The 18,962-nt window shown below is 39.6% G+C and overlaps 1 protein-coding gene across 3 annotated transcripts in view; it reads left to right on the top strand.

The window, feature by feature from the left end:
* Nucleotides 1-18,962, top strand: part of samd12 (sterile alpha motif domain containing 12) — a 177,634-nt gene that overhangs the window by 43,088 nt on the left and 115,584 nt on the right. For all 3 annotated transcript variants that reach the window (XM_084739892.1, XM_084739891.1, XM_084739890.1), the window contains exon 3: nucleotides 11,629-11,758. In XM_084739892.1, the coding sequence (XP_084596018.1) occupies nucleotides 11,629-11,758 (130 nt within the window). The remainder of the gene's footprint in view (nucleotides 1-11,628; nucleotides 11,759-18,962) is intronic.

Raw genomic sequence — 18,962 nt, 5'->3', positions numbered from 1 at the left:
AGCTCAGCCTAACCTTGCAGTTTCTCTCAAATTCTTCAAAAAAAAAAAAAAAAAAAAGATCAAATAAATGGGAAAAAGTAACCAGGATGATACACACTGATGAGTCAGAGCAAAATATGTAAAGCACACACAGTGAAGAGAGATACACTGCATGGTAACACTATTTCAACCCACGATTTAGCATGAATAAGCAGAATAAAATAAACGGCTAATAAAAAGTTTACAACACCCTATGATAGATTTAAATCTATATCAGTGTTTATTGATGCAGCTGCATGTGAAGCATCCATGACCAGATGCTGCCTTTTAAGTGGACAATGAAAGATAATATAACAGTTGTGTAAAATATGTCTTCATAGGAGAGCTAATAATCATTGAATATACCGAACATGGATAAATACATTTCAATGTGTTATTTACAATTTATTATATGATTATTTACTGCTTATATGCTGAATGGAGGCAGGCTCATATTGAATGTTACCTCTGTATCCTCCATATTATTCACGGTTTGATAGTAATTATTTCAACTCAACTCAAAATAAACACGTTTTTACACTTAAAAAACTAACTTGTAAGATTTACTTGATAAAATCCTCGTAACATTTTGCATTCACATTTTTTAAAGTAAATTTTACTGCTGTAATATTAATATTTATTTACTGACCACTCAACTTCACATATGTGAAAATATTAAGTAAATGTTAGTTATAGTCAAATAATGTTTGATTTATTTAAACTAATTAAGTAAAGTCAGTCTGTTTTTTTTCATAAACAGTAATGACACAATCATCTAAGTAAATCTTAAACATCTCTAATAATTACCGTTATGAAATAGTTATATTGATTTTATTATATTATTTTCTGTTTGATATTTTCAATTACTTAGAGGCTGACACTTGGACACCCGTTTACTGTCATAAAGCTGTTAGAAGAGAAAATGTTTAATATATTTACTGCACTAAACCATTTAATGACCATGATATGTGATCTAAGATTAAGGAAACACAGCACACACACACACACACACACAGCAAACACACAGCGCTGCAGCCAGAATGTTCTCCTTTGAAATTTCCACTCCAGGCTTGAACAACTATTTTAGTTTGCTCGTTTCACATTTATCAGAGTTCAAATTAATGCCGAATGTTCACTGAATGAGTCAGTGTCTGTTTGTGAGTCTTAAGAAATCATTAATAGTGTTGAATTGAAGCAGTAGATACTTATAACGGTTAAATTGAGCAAAATGTTAAAGGAGTTTGGCAGAGAGTGAGACAGACAGTCACTGAACCATAACTCCAGCGTGTCTTTTCAGAGCAGTGTGCTTTTGTTTTTAACTTTAGATTTTCAGACAGTTATAAACAGCTGATCAATGACTTGTCCTCAGCTGTTATTGTAAATTCACAATGTTGCACTCATCTTGCCCTCCTGCAGTGTTCCTGCAGCCTGCCTGAGCTTCCTCGAGTCTGGGGAGGAGGCAGTGGGGGGAAAAAACTTGCTTTTAATCTTTTATTGAACATAATTTCAATCTATTCAATATACAATCTCCAACTCGCTGTTTGGATCACAGTACTAATTTTTTTATGCTCATTTGCAGCGTATTGCTCCTTTAACTGATAACGCTCCAGATTCAAATTATATATCAGATAAAATATGAAGACTTTAGTTTGGTTACTGCAATAAAGCTTTCTTGCCACACTATTATTATTATCTCCATATTTATGTCCCATTAAGTTGATGTATACAACTGCATAGCATCTTAATTACTCAAACTAAAAACGGCAGCCATATTTTCAGTTTCAGCAACCAAAAGCACTGTGCATTATAGATGACTCTTTATAAAATATAAATATATATATATGCACTGAATGCACAGTGATATGCTTTACAACTTGCAGAAATAAATGTATTTGCAGTTTTCCTCTGCTTTGATTCAGTCTTTTACTCGTCTGGAAAGCTTTAAGATAAGTCTTTTAAAGTGAAACGTCTTTACAGCTACAACAGTGAGTTTTGAAACAGTCTCAGTTTAATATCGATGCTTATATATGACCTACAAAAGCAAACAAGATGAAGATTTTTTCTGTCTAGTTGTTGGTAATGCCTGCCACCGGGTCGGGGTCGGAATCAGTCAAGACAAGCTTTTGTTTACATTTTTCCCAGACATGATTTTTTATTTTTGATATTATATTTTGTGGTGGTTACTGTGGGAAACCACCGCTTTTGTCCACAGGGGCTTCCAAAATCAACATAATATGAAAGCTCCTTTAATTATGTTTTAAACTGCTCAAAAAACCAGCGAAATAAACGTTCAGTTTCTCTCTTTTATTCTCTATGAAATTCATAGACGGCAAAAAGACAAACTCTGCATGAAGACTAAACCGACTTTTTAAATTAAAATACTAGACCTGATCATGCTCATCTCTTGTATCTTTGAAGAATATCTGAAAATCAGTATTCAGAATATCTAGTTCACAAACTGCTGCCTCATAAAAGATGCATTATGCCTCGCGTCTCTTTAAAATGTAACTAAACGTATGTGATCTATGTAAGAACTGATCTTTTTCTGAAATACTTTGCAGCCTGACGTCTCACGCTGTTGTGTTTTTCTGAACCTGATTGAGCTGGGATCAGGGAAACCAACGAATTTGGATTGCATTGTTTTGAACACAGCCGCGTCTCATCCAACAAACAATATTGCTCCTAATGAAGGCTGCTCGACAGCTGTAATGGTTCAGAACAAAAGTAACAGCTCTTGTGCTGTCAAAGAGCTATTGAATATTTGTTTTTGGCCTTGTACACGTTTTGCTCAATAAATGAACTCTGCCCACTTCTTTTGTCTGGGGAAATATCCAGGGTTGAGGTTCAATTTGAGTTATTTTCTGTGGAGAAGTAAACAAAAACTCTGGGAAAAACCGCCGGATTTGTTGGACGCTTTAAGGTCTTGGTGGTCAGTTTAATACTAAATACAGGAAATTATTGACAAAACAATGTCATTATATGTGCTAATTGCTGCTGTAGCCGACATTTTTAATTGAGTGCGAAGCCGTTTGACCCTGCAATCAGCAATCTCAGAGCCAGAATGAAAATCACGACACGAGGGAAACAACACGACGGCCAAATTCACACTCCCGCTCAGTCACATGGCGTTTGTCTCTGGATGCCTTTCAGCGCGTTTAATTCCCAGCTCTTTTTGTATTCCAATACCGTCTCCACAAAGGGGGCCAGCATGCGATTGCCTCTTGATTAATTCAGCTGAGTACATTCATATTGGATCTTTTAAATGCTTATCAGTGTTAGCGCGATTACATGCTTCATTATGTAAGTAATAGTTTTCCACTGTGCTCGTTAATGTGCGGATGTTTATTCCACACCCCGGTTCATGTTCGGGTTGTGCATTTTTTTTTTTTTTTTTCCCCAAAGGCTTTATTCCTCGTCTTTTAATTTTTGAGGTTGTCCTTGCACTGTTGCTAAGGTAACGTGAAGAATACTGGGAGCTGCACCGGGCTCTCGGTTATCAATTAAAGCCAAGGACGGCGACACACTGGATGCATGTTGGCACACATGACAATTGCATGTTCATACGTTGCATTCATGTGTTTGTGTGTGCGTGTGTGTGTGCACGTGTGTGTGTGTGTGTGTGTGTGTGTGTGTGTGTGTGTGTGTGTGTGTGTGTGTGCCTGTTCCCAGACGTATTACAGTTAGAAATAAAGCAGGCTTCTCCTCTCACCCCTGTGCTGTCACTCAAATCTCTAATTGGCCCGGAGTCTCTTGAACGCAGCTCTTTGAGCATGATTGTACTCCTGTTTTCTTTCCCTCTCTGCTGTTTTCTCTCCCGCCCTTTGGCTGCGTTGGCTGGCTGGCAGGCAGGAAGGCACCAGCTCACCTATTGTACCGGCCCCGGGAACACAGCTACGGGCTAAATCAGTGCAGAATGTAAAACACAGATGGCCATTGACTCACAAATGGGTTCATGGAAAATGAGAGAGTCTCCTGTGTCAGACTCTGCAGAGTCCACCGGCCTATTTTTTTTTTTTTTGCCTCATCTGTCAGTCCAGCCATCCTCCTCCTCCTCTTCCTCCTCTTCCACCCCCCCTCCCAAACTCTCCTCTGTCTCTTCCTTTGCACTCCGGCCCTCACTCTTTCTCCATGCTGGCCGCCCTCTCGCTTTTGTCGCCTCGGGCTCCTAGTCAGGGTTAATTAGCATTGAGTCGAGCTGTGTTTAATGGTTAATGTGGTTTTCTTCCTGTGATACTGTTCCCTCCCCTCCCTGCAGATTCAGCATCTATCCACGCAGGCTGCTGCTGCCAAGCAATTGCATTAAGAGCGGTGGCCTCACCTACCTGCCTATCTGCTTCTTGCCTCTTGCTTCGGCTGGCTGCAGTGTTAATTTTGATTTTGGTTTAGTCATATTTTAGTCATCTGAATTGTCTAAGTCTTAGAGTGTAAAAAATTCCAATATCTGTACCGGCCTTTTTACAGAATATTGAATACACACATAAATAAACACATTTTTTGCAATGATCCCTAAAATGAGGAACTGTATATATGAAAGTAGACTCAAGAAAAATTATCAAATACACAAACCCCACAAACCTTTCACATATAACATTTTTAGCTGTGCAGTTTTATTAATCTTCTATGTTGTGTTAAAGTCACGCTAGAGATTTTTTCACCTTATTCTTCTAACATAAACAGAACACATCTGTACAACCTGAAGTTGGGACACAAAAAGTTGGGATTTTATGTTCAAACTGATTAGCATTACTGTTTCTGTAAATAAACACTCATTCTGAATTTGATGCGTGCAACACTTTTCAAAAAAAAAAAAAAGTTGGGACGGGGGCTTGTTTACCACGGTGTTACATCACCTTGTCTTTTAACAAACACTCAGTAAGTTTGTAGGAATTGAGGGCACTAATTGTTGAAGCTTGGAAAGTGAAATTCTTTCTCGTTCTTGCTTGATAGACGACTTCAGGTGCTCAATCGTCGGGTGTCTCCATTGTTGTGTTCTGAGCTTCATAATGTACCACACACTTTCAGTGAGAGACAGTTTTAGGCTGCCGGCAGCCCAGTACCTGAGCTCTTTTGCTGTACAGGTGCAGAATGTGTCTTGGCATTGTCTTGCTGAAATAAGCAGGGACGTCTCTGAAAAAAGACATTGTCTGGATGGCAGCATATGTCGCTCCAAATCAGCTGGCTGTGAGTTTTAGTCGAATAAATCGATGGTCGGTTCAGAGGAGGAGAACCAGCAAAAAAGCTCAGCAAAATGTGCGCTATGTTCAAAATATTTTCACCACTTTGTTGTCTGACAGCCTTTTCTGACAGGAAACTGCTGTTATGTTGCTCTCTTCAAACCAACCAAACTCTGTAGATGAAAACGGTCATTTTACCTTTGTTTGTGTTATTGTGGGATTTCAGTGAATCCAAATTATCCATCCATCCATCCATTGTCCGTAACCGGTTATCCTGATGGTTCACGGGGGGGCTGGAGCCTATCCCAGCTGACACTGGGTGAGAGGCGGGGCTCACATTCACACCTATGGGCAATTTAGAGTTATCAGTTAACCTATTATACTGCATGTCTTTGGACTGTGGGAGGAAGCCGGACTACCTGGAGAGAACCCACGCGGACATGAGGAGAACACGCAAGCTTCACACAGAAAGTCCCCCGGCCAGCTGAGGAGGGGACTGGGGAGTTTATCCTTTTATTAAAACACACAATAACACAAACTAACAGAATAAGGCAGTGGTAGGCGAGTTCGGTTGGTTTGAAGAGAGAAGAATTTGACTTACATAATGGCAATTTTCCCTTAAGAAAAGGCCGTCTGACAGTAAAGTAAAGCTCTGAAAATACCTTTTGTTGCTGACCCTGTCCACAGCAGGACATCACTTATCTTGCACGCCGGTGCTCCTCTCTGCTTCTCCAAACTGGGTCGTCCCTTTAGGTGCGTTTGCCTTTGCATGACTCGTCTGCAAACGTCGCTTCAAGTTCTTTGTGTTTTTACTGGTGGTTGTTGCACCATGAGGTTTTTAAAAAGAGGGTCTCGCTTTCATGTCTGTTTGTCCCTTTATCCCAAAAGCTGGCATTTCTGCACAGTTTATCAGACACTAGTTGACTTCCTGAGTGGGTCTGCACTATCCAGCTGTGTCCATCTAACCCCCACCACCACACAGAGATTGGATCTTTTCACTCATTTTTATTCATTGACCTATTTTTGTCATCTTAAATTACCTCTTATTTCATTGTGAAAAAAAAAAGTTTTTGATGAAAACTACAATGAAAATTATTATTCAAAAAAATCAACAGTGGCTGGCTGTCACCTCGTCTACCTGCAGGGGATTCAGACCACATGCCAAAAGCCACGTGCACATCTCCCCCAATTTCTCTTTCTCTCTGGGATGCTGGATATAGAGTGAGTGGGAAGGAGCTGCGGAGAGAGAGAGAGAGAGTGAGAGTGAGGCAGTGCCATATAACAAGAACCAGGTGAGACAGGAGGAGGGGAAAGATGAGAGCTCCAGTATGTGGGGAGAGCAAGCGAGAAAGACAATGTGATAGATCTGACGGGGACAGAGCGAGATTGAATAACGGGGGGGGGGGGGGGGGGGGGGGGGGGGGGGCGGTGTGAGAGATGGCGATGGAGGGGAGAAGAAGGAGAAGGAGGGTGGAGGAGGCGAAGCAAAGGAAACGCTGCCAGTACCTGTTATTCTGCCTCCTCCGGGTAGAGAGGAGAAGGAATCCTCCATTGCTATGCCACACCACACGGCAGGCAGAGAGCAGGCTGAAGTGGAGGGGAGTGGATGTGAAATTTTAATCACCTCTCTCTGTTTGTAATTTTAGTAGCCCCTCAATCAAAATCACAAGCATTGCCAGCACTTTCAAGAGCGGAGCGATCCTTTGGCAGGCTGCTGCGCTCAAGTATGTAAAGCAGAGGGGCGTCTTGCAACCGCAGTACAAAGTAACACAGAAGTACATATGTGCTGTTACATGCAGTTTAATTTGACTTGACTCCTCAACAGATAGCTGAACGTGTTAACAATGATTCATCACTAATAATTTATAAGATACAAAACACTTTTTTCTCGTTTTGTTTTCTAATTTTAAGTTTTGGTTTCTTTGTTCAACAAATGGCTCCACCAGACAAAACTGATTAATGAATGATTGAAGGGTTCAGCCGCAAATGAACATTCAGTCATTATCTGCTCCCCCTCGTGCTGACTGAGGGTCGGGTTTATTTTGTTAGTCCGCAAAACACTGCCGGAGCTTCACAGGAAAACACTGTTGTAGAATCTCAAAAACCGGTCACCATTCACTTCCAATGTTCAGGAGATTCTGCGATGCCGTTTTCCTGTGAAACTCCTGTTTTGTGGATGAAAAAAGTAAACCTGACCTTCAAACAGCATGAGGGTGGATAGATAATGACTTGAATTTTACATTTTGGGTGAACTATTCCTTTAACATCCTTACTCCAAACCTGTGCTGCTGCAGTATTTAGTTTTGTTATTCGTATGTCCTCATTTTTTGGGCCTGTTTGTGATGAGAAATCTTAAACTACAAAAATGCAGTACTCAATTATAATTTTGAAAGTAACTAAGTAGTTTGCACGGTGTAATGAATACTTAAGTCCAAGTAAAAGTACAGACTTGAAAATATTCTCATAAAAGTATAATTACAGTAATTTGAGTATTTCTAATTAGTTACTTCCACCCCTGGTTAGAATTCAATATATTCTGATACTGTAAACAAAACGATATATTACTTTTTTAATTTTAATTTTAGGGAAACTATCAAAGATTTCAGAAAACACACCGTATGCATAAAGTCTGTGTTGAAAAACTTTTTTTTTTATGCCTCAAAACAGTGAAGATAGAAAACAACACTTCATGATTTCATGATTCTCAGGTCTACCAATATTTTCTTACACCCCTATAACTGAGTATATTTACTCAAGTACTGCAGTTAAGTACAAACCTGTGGTACGTACATCTACTTTATTTGAATATTTCCATTTTATGCTCCTTCGTACTTCTATTCCACTGCATCTCGGAGGAAAATATTCTACTTTGTACTTCACTACATTTGTCTGACTCCAGTGACGACAAACCAGGATTTCAGTGCTGATTTCTATTTGGGAACTGGTCTGTATTTCGTCTGAATGTCAAAGACGTTGTTTCAGCTTCTTTTTCACCAGATAAAATGTGCTTATAAGATGAACATATCACACAATGTAAAGGTAAAAGTGGCAGTGTTTCCACCGTAATCACAAAATATAACGTCAAAAATAAATGTATTAAAATTTGCCCCTGATTCTTTTTAACTGGCTAACACACAACTGAGAAACTGTAAAAACAGGCTAATGAGGATCCAACGTGACGATGGGCTTTTATCTTCACATTGTAAAGGATAAAATATGTCACTGCTGATGAAATATAATCTAAATGTGAACATTTAATGGTGAAAAATATTCACTTTTGAACATCTTTTCACTGGTAACAAAAGACTTTAAACTTTTTTTTAAAGTTTAAAGTTTTTAAAGTTTCCAACAGAGAACTGCTCACTGGGACGGCTTTAGTACCGGTGACTTTTAAGATTACAACATTTTCATATTCTTTTTATCAGTGAAAACTGTGTATCTCCAAATTGATTCAGAATTTGTTTGATACACTGAAGGATTAAGGTCCTTTTTCACCCCAAAATCAAAAACATTTTTTTTCCTCTTATCTTTGGTGCTTTTTATTAGATATCAGACGTAAAGGTTTCAGCCACAGAAAGAAAATAGTTCCTGCATGAAACTGCTCATGCACGGTTCGTGGATTATCTGGAGGAACGGGCTCATGATTTCAGGAAAGAGACGTCGCTGTCGAGATTTTAAAAAGTATTTGTTTTGGCGTTTTGAGCACCACGAGCCAAGTGCCATCCAGTTCTATTATATTCAAGAAGAGGCAGATGTTCATACTTGCCAATCTTGAGACCTCAAAAACAGGGAGGATTTCGAAACCAAAGATTTGATTTCATAGACTTTGCTTCCTGTTTTCTGGTGACCTTTAAAAAATAAAGAACAAAATGCAAACAGATGCCTGCAGTATCTGTGACTGACACTTATTAGCTGGAAAACACAATGGAACCACAGCTTTTAGCCTTACCTCGTCCAATTTCAAATTCAATCGATACACAAAACAAATATTTTACCAATATTTTTCCAAGGGCATGTTAATTAGGCTGCTCTTATAAAAAAAATGGTTCCTTTCTGTTATAACTTTCCCCAAGAAACGGGTTTTTTTCTTTTTCTTAGCATCTCTAACTCAGAGTACGAAGTGTGAACACGGATGTTTTTGGTAATTTTGAGGAGAAGTTTGTACAGCGGGCATGAGGGCGACACAAATCGATGAAGATGCAGTGGAAACAGTACACTTAGACAGAGTTGTAGTACTTATAAAAACTGTACAGCACAAAAAAAGGAGAAAATTTGTGGGAACTTTTGTCTCCCGGCGAGGGCAAAGAAAAAAACAGGAGTCTCCTGCTAAATCAAGAGGGCTGTAAAGTATGCAGACGTCTCCACAGCTGATATCTCCAAAACAAGGAAACTTGCTACAAGACAGTCGAGATGGATGAGAGGAAAAATATGTATTTAGTTCTTTTGGGATGAAACAGGGCTGTTTTTCTGACACCATGAGACTTTTAAGATATATGTGATTCTCTCAGGAAGGCAGAGCTGCAAACATATGATGATCTGAAGATCATAGTGCTTTAATTAAACTACCCAGCAATGTGTAAAGTATTTAAAATGCATCATACTTGCATACATTAATGCAGCAGTAAAATTAATGCAAAACTTTTCTGCACTATTAGTATTTTTGCTTTTGATATTTTAAGAACATGCTTCTGTTTAAGTGAGGTTTTAAATGCAGGATTTGTACTTGTAGTGAAGTATTTTTATAGTGTAGTTTTAGTACTTTTATTGAAATAAAGGATCTGATACTTCTTCCACTGCTGCCTTCATTAAATGTCATACTTCTGTGCAGCTGGATGAAAACTTCACTGTTTTTCCACTAAAGTTAAAAACTACATTAGCACAGTTTCTGACCACTAGTGGCGCTGTAGAGCAAATACTTTGATAGCACATGTATTGTTTGCATCTAAAAGCTCTACCAGCAACATGCATAAGGCAGTGATTTATTTGATTATTCATTCATGCCAAAGTGAGGAGTTTCAGTATCATTATAAACTGAATCTTGTTGTTTTCTGGACCATTGGTTGGACAAAACAAGACATCTGTCTGTCTGTGTGTCACTTCAGCCTCTGGGATATTTTGATGGGCATTTTTCACCAGTTTTTTGATTTTATACACTAAAAGATTTATAGGGGGAAAATAACAAAAACAGCCAAATACAGAAGCAGTAAACAAATCACACAGAATCGGAGCCAGGGTGCTGGATTTGGTGTCCTCTGTATTAGACATAGCTCTCGTCTCGTCTCATTTTCATGATGTTTTTATGCCGTGTTGTTTTGCTCCAGTTTAAGAAAAAAAAAGATATTTTGCAGCGGTGAAGTGCTGTTGAAGTTAGCAATCTGTCAATAAAAGCTGCTATAAATAATGCAGGTTTCAGAACATTTTTTTCCCTGAGAAATGAGCCTTCAGTCAGTGTTCATTCTGCTTGTCAGGCCATGAGGATGCAGGGACATTTGGGGAGAAGAAAAACATTTAAATCTTCCCAGATTACCTCAAGACCGGACATACCTTTGCTTCTTTGTGGAATACCTGCCAGGTGCACTTCTTCATTTACAAATAAAGCATATTTTGTTGGAATTTTTTTTTTTTTTGGGACACTCAAAAGACTGAGAACAAAATGCAGTTTTATTCTCACTGGAACAAAATTTGCAACTTTTTTTTGCAGTTTTCACAACTTCATTGCAACGTTGCAACGTGCATCTCAGTTCTCTAGAATAGCTGCTGTGAAATCAGGAATTTTAGGCCACAAAATAAGCCTGTGAAATCATGGAGGGACTGATTATGAAGTAATAAATAAGACAACAGAGACCCCAGAGAGTTGAGCACCTCAAGTTGTATATCAAGCAAGAATGAGAAAAAAAATTCACTTTCAAAACTTCAACAATTAGTGTCAAGTACATAATGACTGAAAATTTCATTTTTGGGTGAACTATCCCTTTATCCCAACCTATAAACCTATAAAACTGCACAACGTCAGTGCTCAGATAAAGATGTTTCATAATTGACTTCTTCATTTGACTTCTTTAATATCTGATTTAATCTTGAAGGGAAAATATCACATAGAAGACGTAAATATTAGATGACAAATCAAGTCACAAGGAAAGTCAGGTCACATGACCGCACGACGACCCATCAGTGGAAAAAACAACCCCGGTGTGCGGTCCTGACATCGTTCGCTCTAACCAAAGTGTGAAAGCTGTAGTTCACCACCGACTCCCTCAGCTTTAATAATACATGAACATACATGAAGAATCTCCAAACTAGAACAACAACAGCCACAGTTCAACAAGCTTGTAAAAAAAATAAAATAAAAAAAAAAATAAGGACCGCTTCATAAAGATACAGACGGTGTAACAGCTTATGAAATGCTTCTGACTTTTAATTTTTGTTTTCATTTCAGCCAGGGTATGTGAAGCTGTCCAAGCCGGTGGCCCTGTGGACCCAACAGGACGTGTGCAAATGGCTGAAGAAACATTGTCCCAATCAGCACCAGATCTACAGCGACTCCTTCAAACAGCACGACATCACAGGTACTTTTTTCACACCTGCACTGACCTTCAGAGTCGCTGTCATGGAGTCCATCCATCCGTCCATTAACCGGCAACTTAACTATTTTTTCTTTTAATCCTGCAAGCAAAAAAACATTGACGCTGTGCCAGAGCTGTTGCTAGGTGATCAGTGGTGAATGCTTGTACTTCTATTGTTGGAAGCGACCTGACGAGCCAATCCACAGACATTTATGATTCAAAATCAGAATTATTATTATTGTTACAGAAGCATCCAATCTTAAATGCACAATATGTAAGTTCTGCCGCTAGTGGTTTCTCTCACATCAAAACCATAACAAAAGACACTGACTTCCTCCCTCACTCTCCGACTTATCCAACATGTTTTCCTGGATGTTAAAACAACTAGCAGCTAGCTAGCAGCGACTAGTAGGTAATGCAAATTTACTCTGAGTAAATTACAGATTTCTCCTAGATACTCAATCCAACATAGATTTTCAACTTTATGTCTGTTACCTGGCAACTGACAGTACTTTTCTCATCTCACCAAGCTTAAGAGTTTTGTGACCATTGTTTTTTCTCACTAAAATATTCACTGAAACACACAACATTGAATAATACAAAAACTGGAGCAAAAACCATGATGAGACAGACAGTTGAGTTTTGAGGTTTTAGAGGTTAAAGGTTTGGCAACATCTGTAGAGAAATCTCCCAATTTCCCAAAAAGATTTTCTTCACTACCGTTAGCTACTGTCAGCGGCATTAATTTTAGCTCCATGTAACATGAATTAAGTTGAAACAGACAGTGTGTGGAATCACACTGGCCAAAACAAAAACATTTGTCCAAACCAGAATGGAAATTTTCAAGGAAGAACAGAAGCTGGTATTTTAACTTAAGCATGTTTTCTCAATCTCAGATGACCTATCATGGTCATTTTATGATTTAATACAGTAAATATATTAAATATTTATTTAAAAAGTTAGAAACTTTTTCCTAAGTCAAGTTGGAACCTAACAAACAGTGAGGTTTCTGTGATACGGCCCCAGGTGCAGTAATTCTTTCCCTTTGTCAAGTGTTTGTTTTGTCAGTGTAGAAGAACTGATGTTCGTGACATTGCCGCAGAAGAATCAACATCTTTGAACACAGAAGCAAGACAAAACTGAAGCAGTGAATTTCTGTAGACAAAACAATCTTTTCAGATCAAGTTTACAGTGAAAACTTGGAGCAGCACATCTCCAGATCTCCTCTTTGTTACAGTTCTGCTGCTGCATTTGTCATTTCTCCTTTTGATGAAGCCAGATCTCATTCATAACATCCCAGGTGTGCTCTGCCTGCACCCGCTGTCTGCCACCTGCAGCCCCACCACCCGGCCCGCCCGTCTGTCCATCCCTCCCTTCCCACTGTCAGCGTTGCCACTGACAACAGTTGCCACGTCAATCACTTCCCTAACGAGGCTCCTCAAGGTCACCCCGGCGCTAACGACACTCCGGTCCGCATAGTAACAGACGACCGTTAATTGCCATGCACTCTGGCTCTCAGAGCACGACTGATCGCATTAATATGTTTATTTGTTGCTGTCGAGGACCTCCTCGACTCAGTGGCTGGCTGGCAGGATGAATCGCTCGGCAGTCATGATGAGTGGCGTAATGACTCACGCTCCCGTTTTAGCCTTTGATGTATTCTGACTGTTATATGTTTGCATGGAGGGTTTGGAGATTTAGCATCCTCTGTTTAATGGTCTGAAAATATGAATCTCGCTGCTTTGCAGTACAATTTGCACATATATCTCAGGTCCAGGAGATATCCCACAGTTCACTGCAGGCCTGCTGAACCACTGCTGCATTTTGGGATCCTGCTGCACAATATGACTACCCTCACAAATGATTTATAATTAAGTTATTAATTAGGTTGGAAACACTTTAAAAATCAGTAATAAGCTAATGAGCTAAAAAGGGCAACAGTGAGCTCACATTTATCTTCACTGTCAAGCCTGATGACTTTCCATCAGTCACATGACTCTTTGCTAGTCACGGGTATTTATCAGGTCCGATCAGCAGTGATGGAAACATGACACCAGTAGGGGTGGGGGAAATTTCCGATTCTTAGATGCATCGCGATTCAGACGTGGACGAATCTGAATCGATTCACAAACGTCCAAATTTCGATTATTTAAATCTGTTAATTAAAGTGATACAGAAGCTTCTAAATAATGTGGAACTAAGAAGCGCGGTACGCGTCATCGCCGGGACACTTTGGGACGCGCACCTGGAGCGACACGCGCACAGCGGAAAACAAACATGGCCGACCGGCAGCCACCTCGCCATGAGGTCCGAACAGCTCCTTCTAATTTAAAAGCAGCCGTGTGGAAACACTTCGGCTTCTACAACGTCGACGGCGGAAGCGAACTGGACAAGAGCCACGTTATATGTAAGTTGTGTCGAGCTAAAATAAAATACTTTGGCAACACAACAAACATGAGAAGCCGTAACTCGATTCCACCCGACGGAGGAGTCGGGGAGACGGCAGGCTGCTGTTGCTGCGGCTACTAGTGGCTACTGTTGGTACTTTCCAGTTTGCACATATTTCCAATAGTTTAATAAAATATAATTGAAATGAATTCTTATTACAAATGCGCTGTTTTTAAAAATTGCAAGTGACGAATGCTTATTCAGTGAGACAAAAAGAAATGTGTTTGTGAAAAAGTGCATCAATATACATAAAGATGCATCAATAATCGTTTTATAATCGAATCGTAGCCCCTGAATCGTAATCGTAATCGAATCGGCAGGTGCCCAAAGATTCCCACCCCTAGACACCAGGGTGGACACGCTAATTTTTGCCCCCTTGTGGCGGAGGCAGTGAAGGATTGTTGTCAGTGAAAGCAGCTCTTCTGCTCCCTTTTATAAATTAATAATAAGACTATCTTATCCTTTTCCATACATTTGTGCTGCTTGGCTTGACTTGGTTTGACTCGGTTTGACTCAGTTTGACTTGGTGTGTCAGCCCAGCATAGTGGAAATTTTAGTCTTTGGTCGAGCATCTGTAGAACTGTGGATAATCAGATTATTTCTCCTGTTATTTTGTTATCAAAAAGATTTTAATATGAAGCAGCAAAATCAGGAAATGTTGAGCTTTCATCAGCAGTAACTTAAAGTGAAGATGAAACAGTAAAATGAAGCAGAAACCTGAAAGTACAAAAGGCGAAAAAGGAAAGAAACTAAACTTCAAACCACAGAGATTCAGTTAGTAGCTACAGTTCCTCTCTGGCCCTGTTCTGGTTCATGTACCTAATTTTGAAACATTCTCAGCATTTCCTCCAAAAAAAAAACAAAAAAAAACTGAAAAGTTGGTTACCAGCTAGACCCAAACAATTGCAGGTTTGTTCTCGAGAACCAACGTGGGTGTGTTTTATTCTACAGGTTTGTTGCATGTTGTGCAGCAGTTTGTTTGGTGGAAAAGGGCCCACAGAAACTTGTAAAAATGTCTTTCTCTCTGTTCTCCGGCAAAGACTCGAGTTTAGTGATGGTTTTCCAGTGATAATCAGGAAGAAGAAAAGAAAAATAGAAAAGCACACTTGTCTACTGGCAATGGGAAAAGGATTAATTGTTCATTTTTAGCAGGTTTAGCCATGTAAAAAAACAAACAAACATATATGAATTAATTATGGTGTAAAATGTATTACTAAGTAAGTGGTAAGTGGTAACTGGAAGTAGAAGCATTTTGGAATAATAAGTTTTCCTTTTATTCCAGGTTCCAGGCACAAGCACGGCTGCTACGACTAATTACTTGTGACACAGGAGTTGTTTCTTTTTTTACAGTTTATTAATTTGGTGCTTGTGTGCAAAATAAATTATTCTCAGTAATAATTCAATTTAAAAGAAAAAAAACAAAAAACAAGACACACACAGGAAAATGACTCGGAGAGGAAACACCACACTCCTCTTATCACATCTGTGCAGTGTTTGTTACTGCGTAAAAGAGAAATCATGTCAAGTGCAGCCATCCAGTCACTTATTTGGTAGAAATCTCTCATGAGGTCCATATCTAATTAAGGAAAATTAATCTAACTTTTAGGATTGAACATCTCAGTGTTCCTGACAAGCCTAAAGCATTCAGTTATTACCTGTAAATAAATTATATTTACTCTGATTAGTCTTTCGGTGATTAACACATTAGAGCTCAGACTCCTAATGGCATATTAACACAATGACCTGCATGTGTTTGTTATTAAGGTGTAATGAATTTTGCAGGAGAAGAAAGGGTTAACTCGAATATGCATGCACATACTGCGCTCACACATGCTTTCCTACTGGCACAATTAGGAGATAATGACATGCACGAAACCTGCAAGTAATTCAGTTTGTCTTCACATCGAGCATTAATTAACAGAACCCAATTAAAACAGGCCAAGCCACACCAATTGGGCTCACAAGGCAATTTGCATCCCAATCAATCTTTGAAATATTATGCAGATATGTTTTTTTTCTTCTGTTCCTGCACCCTATTAGAATAAACAAGCGGGGAAACAAATGATGAATGGAATATTGTTGTGGAAAACAATCATGCGTAGACAAACAAACAGTGAGTGTGAATACATTTAGAAGTGCGTGCAGGCGTGCATCTGAGAATATTTGCTCAGTGTGCTTTTCACACACTAGCTCTGACCCTTGAAGATGTGTGTGTGTGTGTCTCTGCATGAATGGGCCTCATTTTTTGATTTTTCAGAACATTGGATTCTCCAGACCGTAGCGTTCCTTTACTGTATTTTCTGTCCAATCCATCCATAACAGAATACTCAACCCCTTTTTTTCGGCTGCCAGCGGTGCTCAATCTCACTTGTCTTGATGATGTAGTCATCCCTTCATAAAGTAGCAAATCAATAAACGGTCTCTATTCCAGATCATAATTCAAACAGGCATTTGTGTCCTCCCCTCCTTTGACATAGAACAGCAGCGAGGGAAATGCATTTTACTGCGTATCAGGCGCTGGTGCAACATTTTTAACGTCGAATGACTTCAGTATGCAGCAGCTGCCTCCCTGCTAGGCTCCTGTAACCTCAGCCAAAGAAATCAATGTTTCCCATCCTCCCTGCAGCCCTGCACTGCCAAGAAAGCCTCTCCCTCCCTCAATCTTCACCTCCCACCCCCAACAGAGACAGCGCCGAATTTGACTTTAACACCCAGCTGCCATTAAAAATGCATTAAAGCATATTACGGCATAATTAGATATTAGTCCCTAATCCGTTGTAATTACGAGGACGAAGCTCTTTTGGTGAGAGGGAAGCTTGGTGCGATGAATTAGTTAAACACACATTTTCCGATACCTTAGATGTAATCTGTGCGAAAGGTGTGATGACATAGGTAATGAAAAGCAAGAGGGTGGAAAAAGAGGGAGAGAGAGAGTGTGAGTCACTATTAAGTTATATTTTCTGTCAGAGAAGATCATTACATCATATTGTGGAAATTCAGAGGCTCTCCAAAGGCACACAAAGACTGAATTAGATGCAGCTGTAAAGGCTGGCTGCAGGAACTTCTGAATGAATAAAGACGCACATTTAAAGGTCCGGTGTGTAAGATTTTACGGGGATTTATTGGTTGGGTGTGTCAGAATTGGAATATTCATTAGTGTGTTTTCATTAGTGTATAATCACCTAAAAATAAGAATTATTGTTACTCCTTGACAACGGCGGCAGATGCAGATACAGCAGCCAGTAGCTCCTTCAGATTTAGCTACTTTTCTCCTATTATCTCTTATTTTATCGGCTTTATTACTGAAATACAAGGAGGACACTTATAGGCACTGGAAAAAGGAAGCGTGGGGTTTGGATTAAAGAGCAGCGGACTTTGATGATGAATAACGCTCATAACATCTTTCAACCACACTGTCAGATCAGCTGGACGTATGGTCGCGGACCGCTGCAGAAGGAGTGGAGACAGCAGGGATAAGAGCCTCGCTAACCCATCCTGGATTGAAAAGGATTATTTGATGTGGGGTTGTATGGGGTTCTTATCAATATTAAGCCAGATAAAGAATATAATATACTTAAATATACTTACATTGACACCCGGCAGATATAAGCCACACACCACTCTCTCCAAACTAACCAAGCTGCGCAGGCAAAATTAGTTTTACTTCACAGAACATGGGAGTCTACGTCTGTGTCAGTCTGTTAGTTTGTGTTATTATGTGAGTCTGAATCTGAACTTTCCTTCTAAAACACCCGGGTGTATGTAGTCCAACATGGCAGTGGCAAACACCCAGCTGTCCTTAGTGAACAATGCTTTTTTGCATGCACCCCCATGGCAGAGACAGAGACAAACCATGATCTTTCCCTGAACTTAACAAAGTAGTTTTGTTGCCTAAACTTAAACAGGTAGTTTTGTTGCCTAAACCTCACAAAATAGTTTTGTTGCTTAAACTTAAACAAGTAGTTTCGTTGCCTAAACTTGTACAGGCAGTGTTGTTGCCTAAACTTAAAGAAGTACTTTTGTTGCCTAAACCTAGCCACATAGTTTTGTTGCCTAAACTTAAACAAGAAGTTTTGTTGCCCAGACTTAAAAGTAGTTTTGTTGTCTAAATCTAACCAAGTAGTTTTTTGTGCTTTACCCACAGCAGCTTCTTATTGCCCGTTAATTTGTTGCTCGTCATAAATAAATAAAGGGGGTCTGGTGTGAGACACAAAACAACATTTGGAAATTCTGTAGGTTTGATGAAACAGAGTGCAGTCCAGTGTGAACTGGGACACAGAGGACACAGCTCCTATCATCCATCCATTAGACCGTTTTCCTCACGCAGGAAAACTGAACAACCAGCCTCATAATATCCATTGATGTATGGTGTCATAAGGCCTTACTCTGAATAATTAATAGCCTGTAATATCAGTGGTTTAATGAAGGGTGGCGTGTATCCAGCAGCTCACACTGTACCACTTCAGTTCTCTTAAAGGTCTGTGTTCAGCCCCCTCTGGTTTGGCGGATCCATCATCGTCCCTCCGCTTTGAAAATAACAGCAGCTTGTGTCGCTGTGGCCGTGATCTCCTCGTCCGCTGGAAGGTCTCACGCTGGGTACAAAATGTATATTTGATGAGCCACACAGAAAAAAAAAGACATGAAAGGTGACAAACGCTATTTTAAAACCAGACGAGGACACCCGGCAACAGGCCTAAACAGCTCTTGAGCAATGAGACAATGAATTCAGTCGGTGCCACAGACTGCTGTCATAAAAGTG

The sequence above is a fragment of the Lutjanus erythropterus genome, chromosome 16, assembly GCF_056507025.1.
Source record: "Lutjanus erythropterus isolate fLutEry1 chromosome 16, fLutEry1.hap2, whole genome shotgun sequence".
NCBI classification, from domain to species: domain Eukaryota; kingdom Metazoa; phylum Chordata; class Actinopteri; order Lutjaniformes; family Lutjanidae; genus Lutjanus; species Lutjanus erythropterus.
Note: the sequence above shows the minus strand (reverse complement) of the source record. Positions and strands in the feature narration are given on the sequence as shown.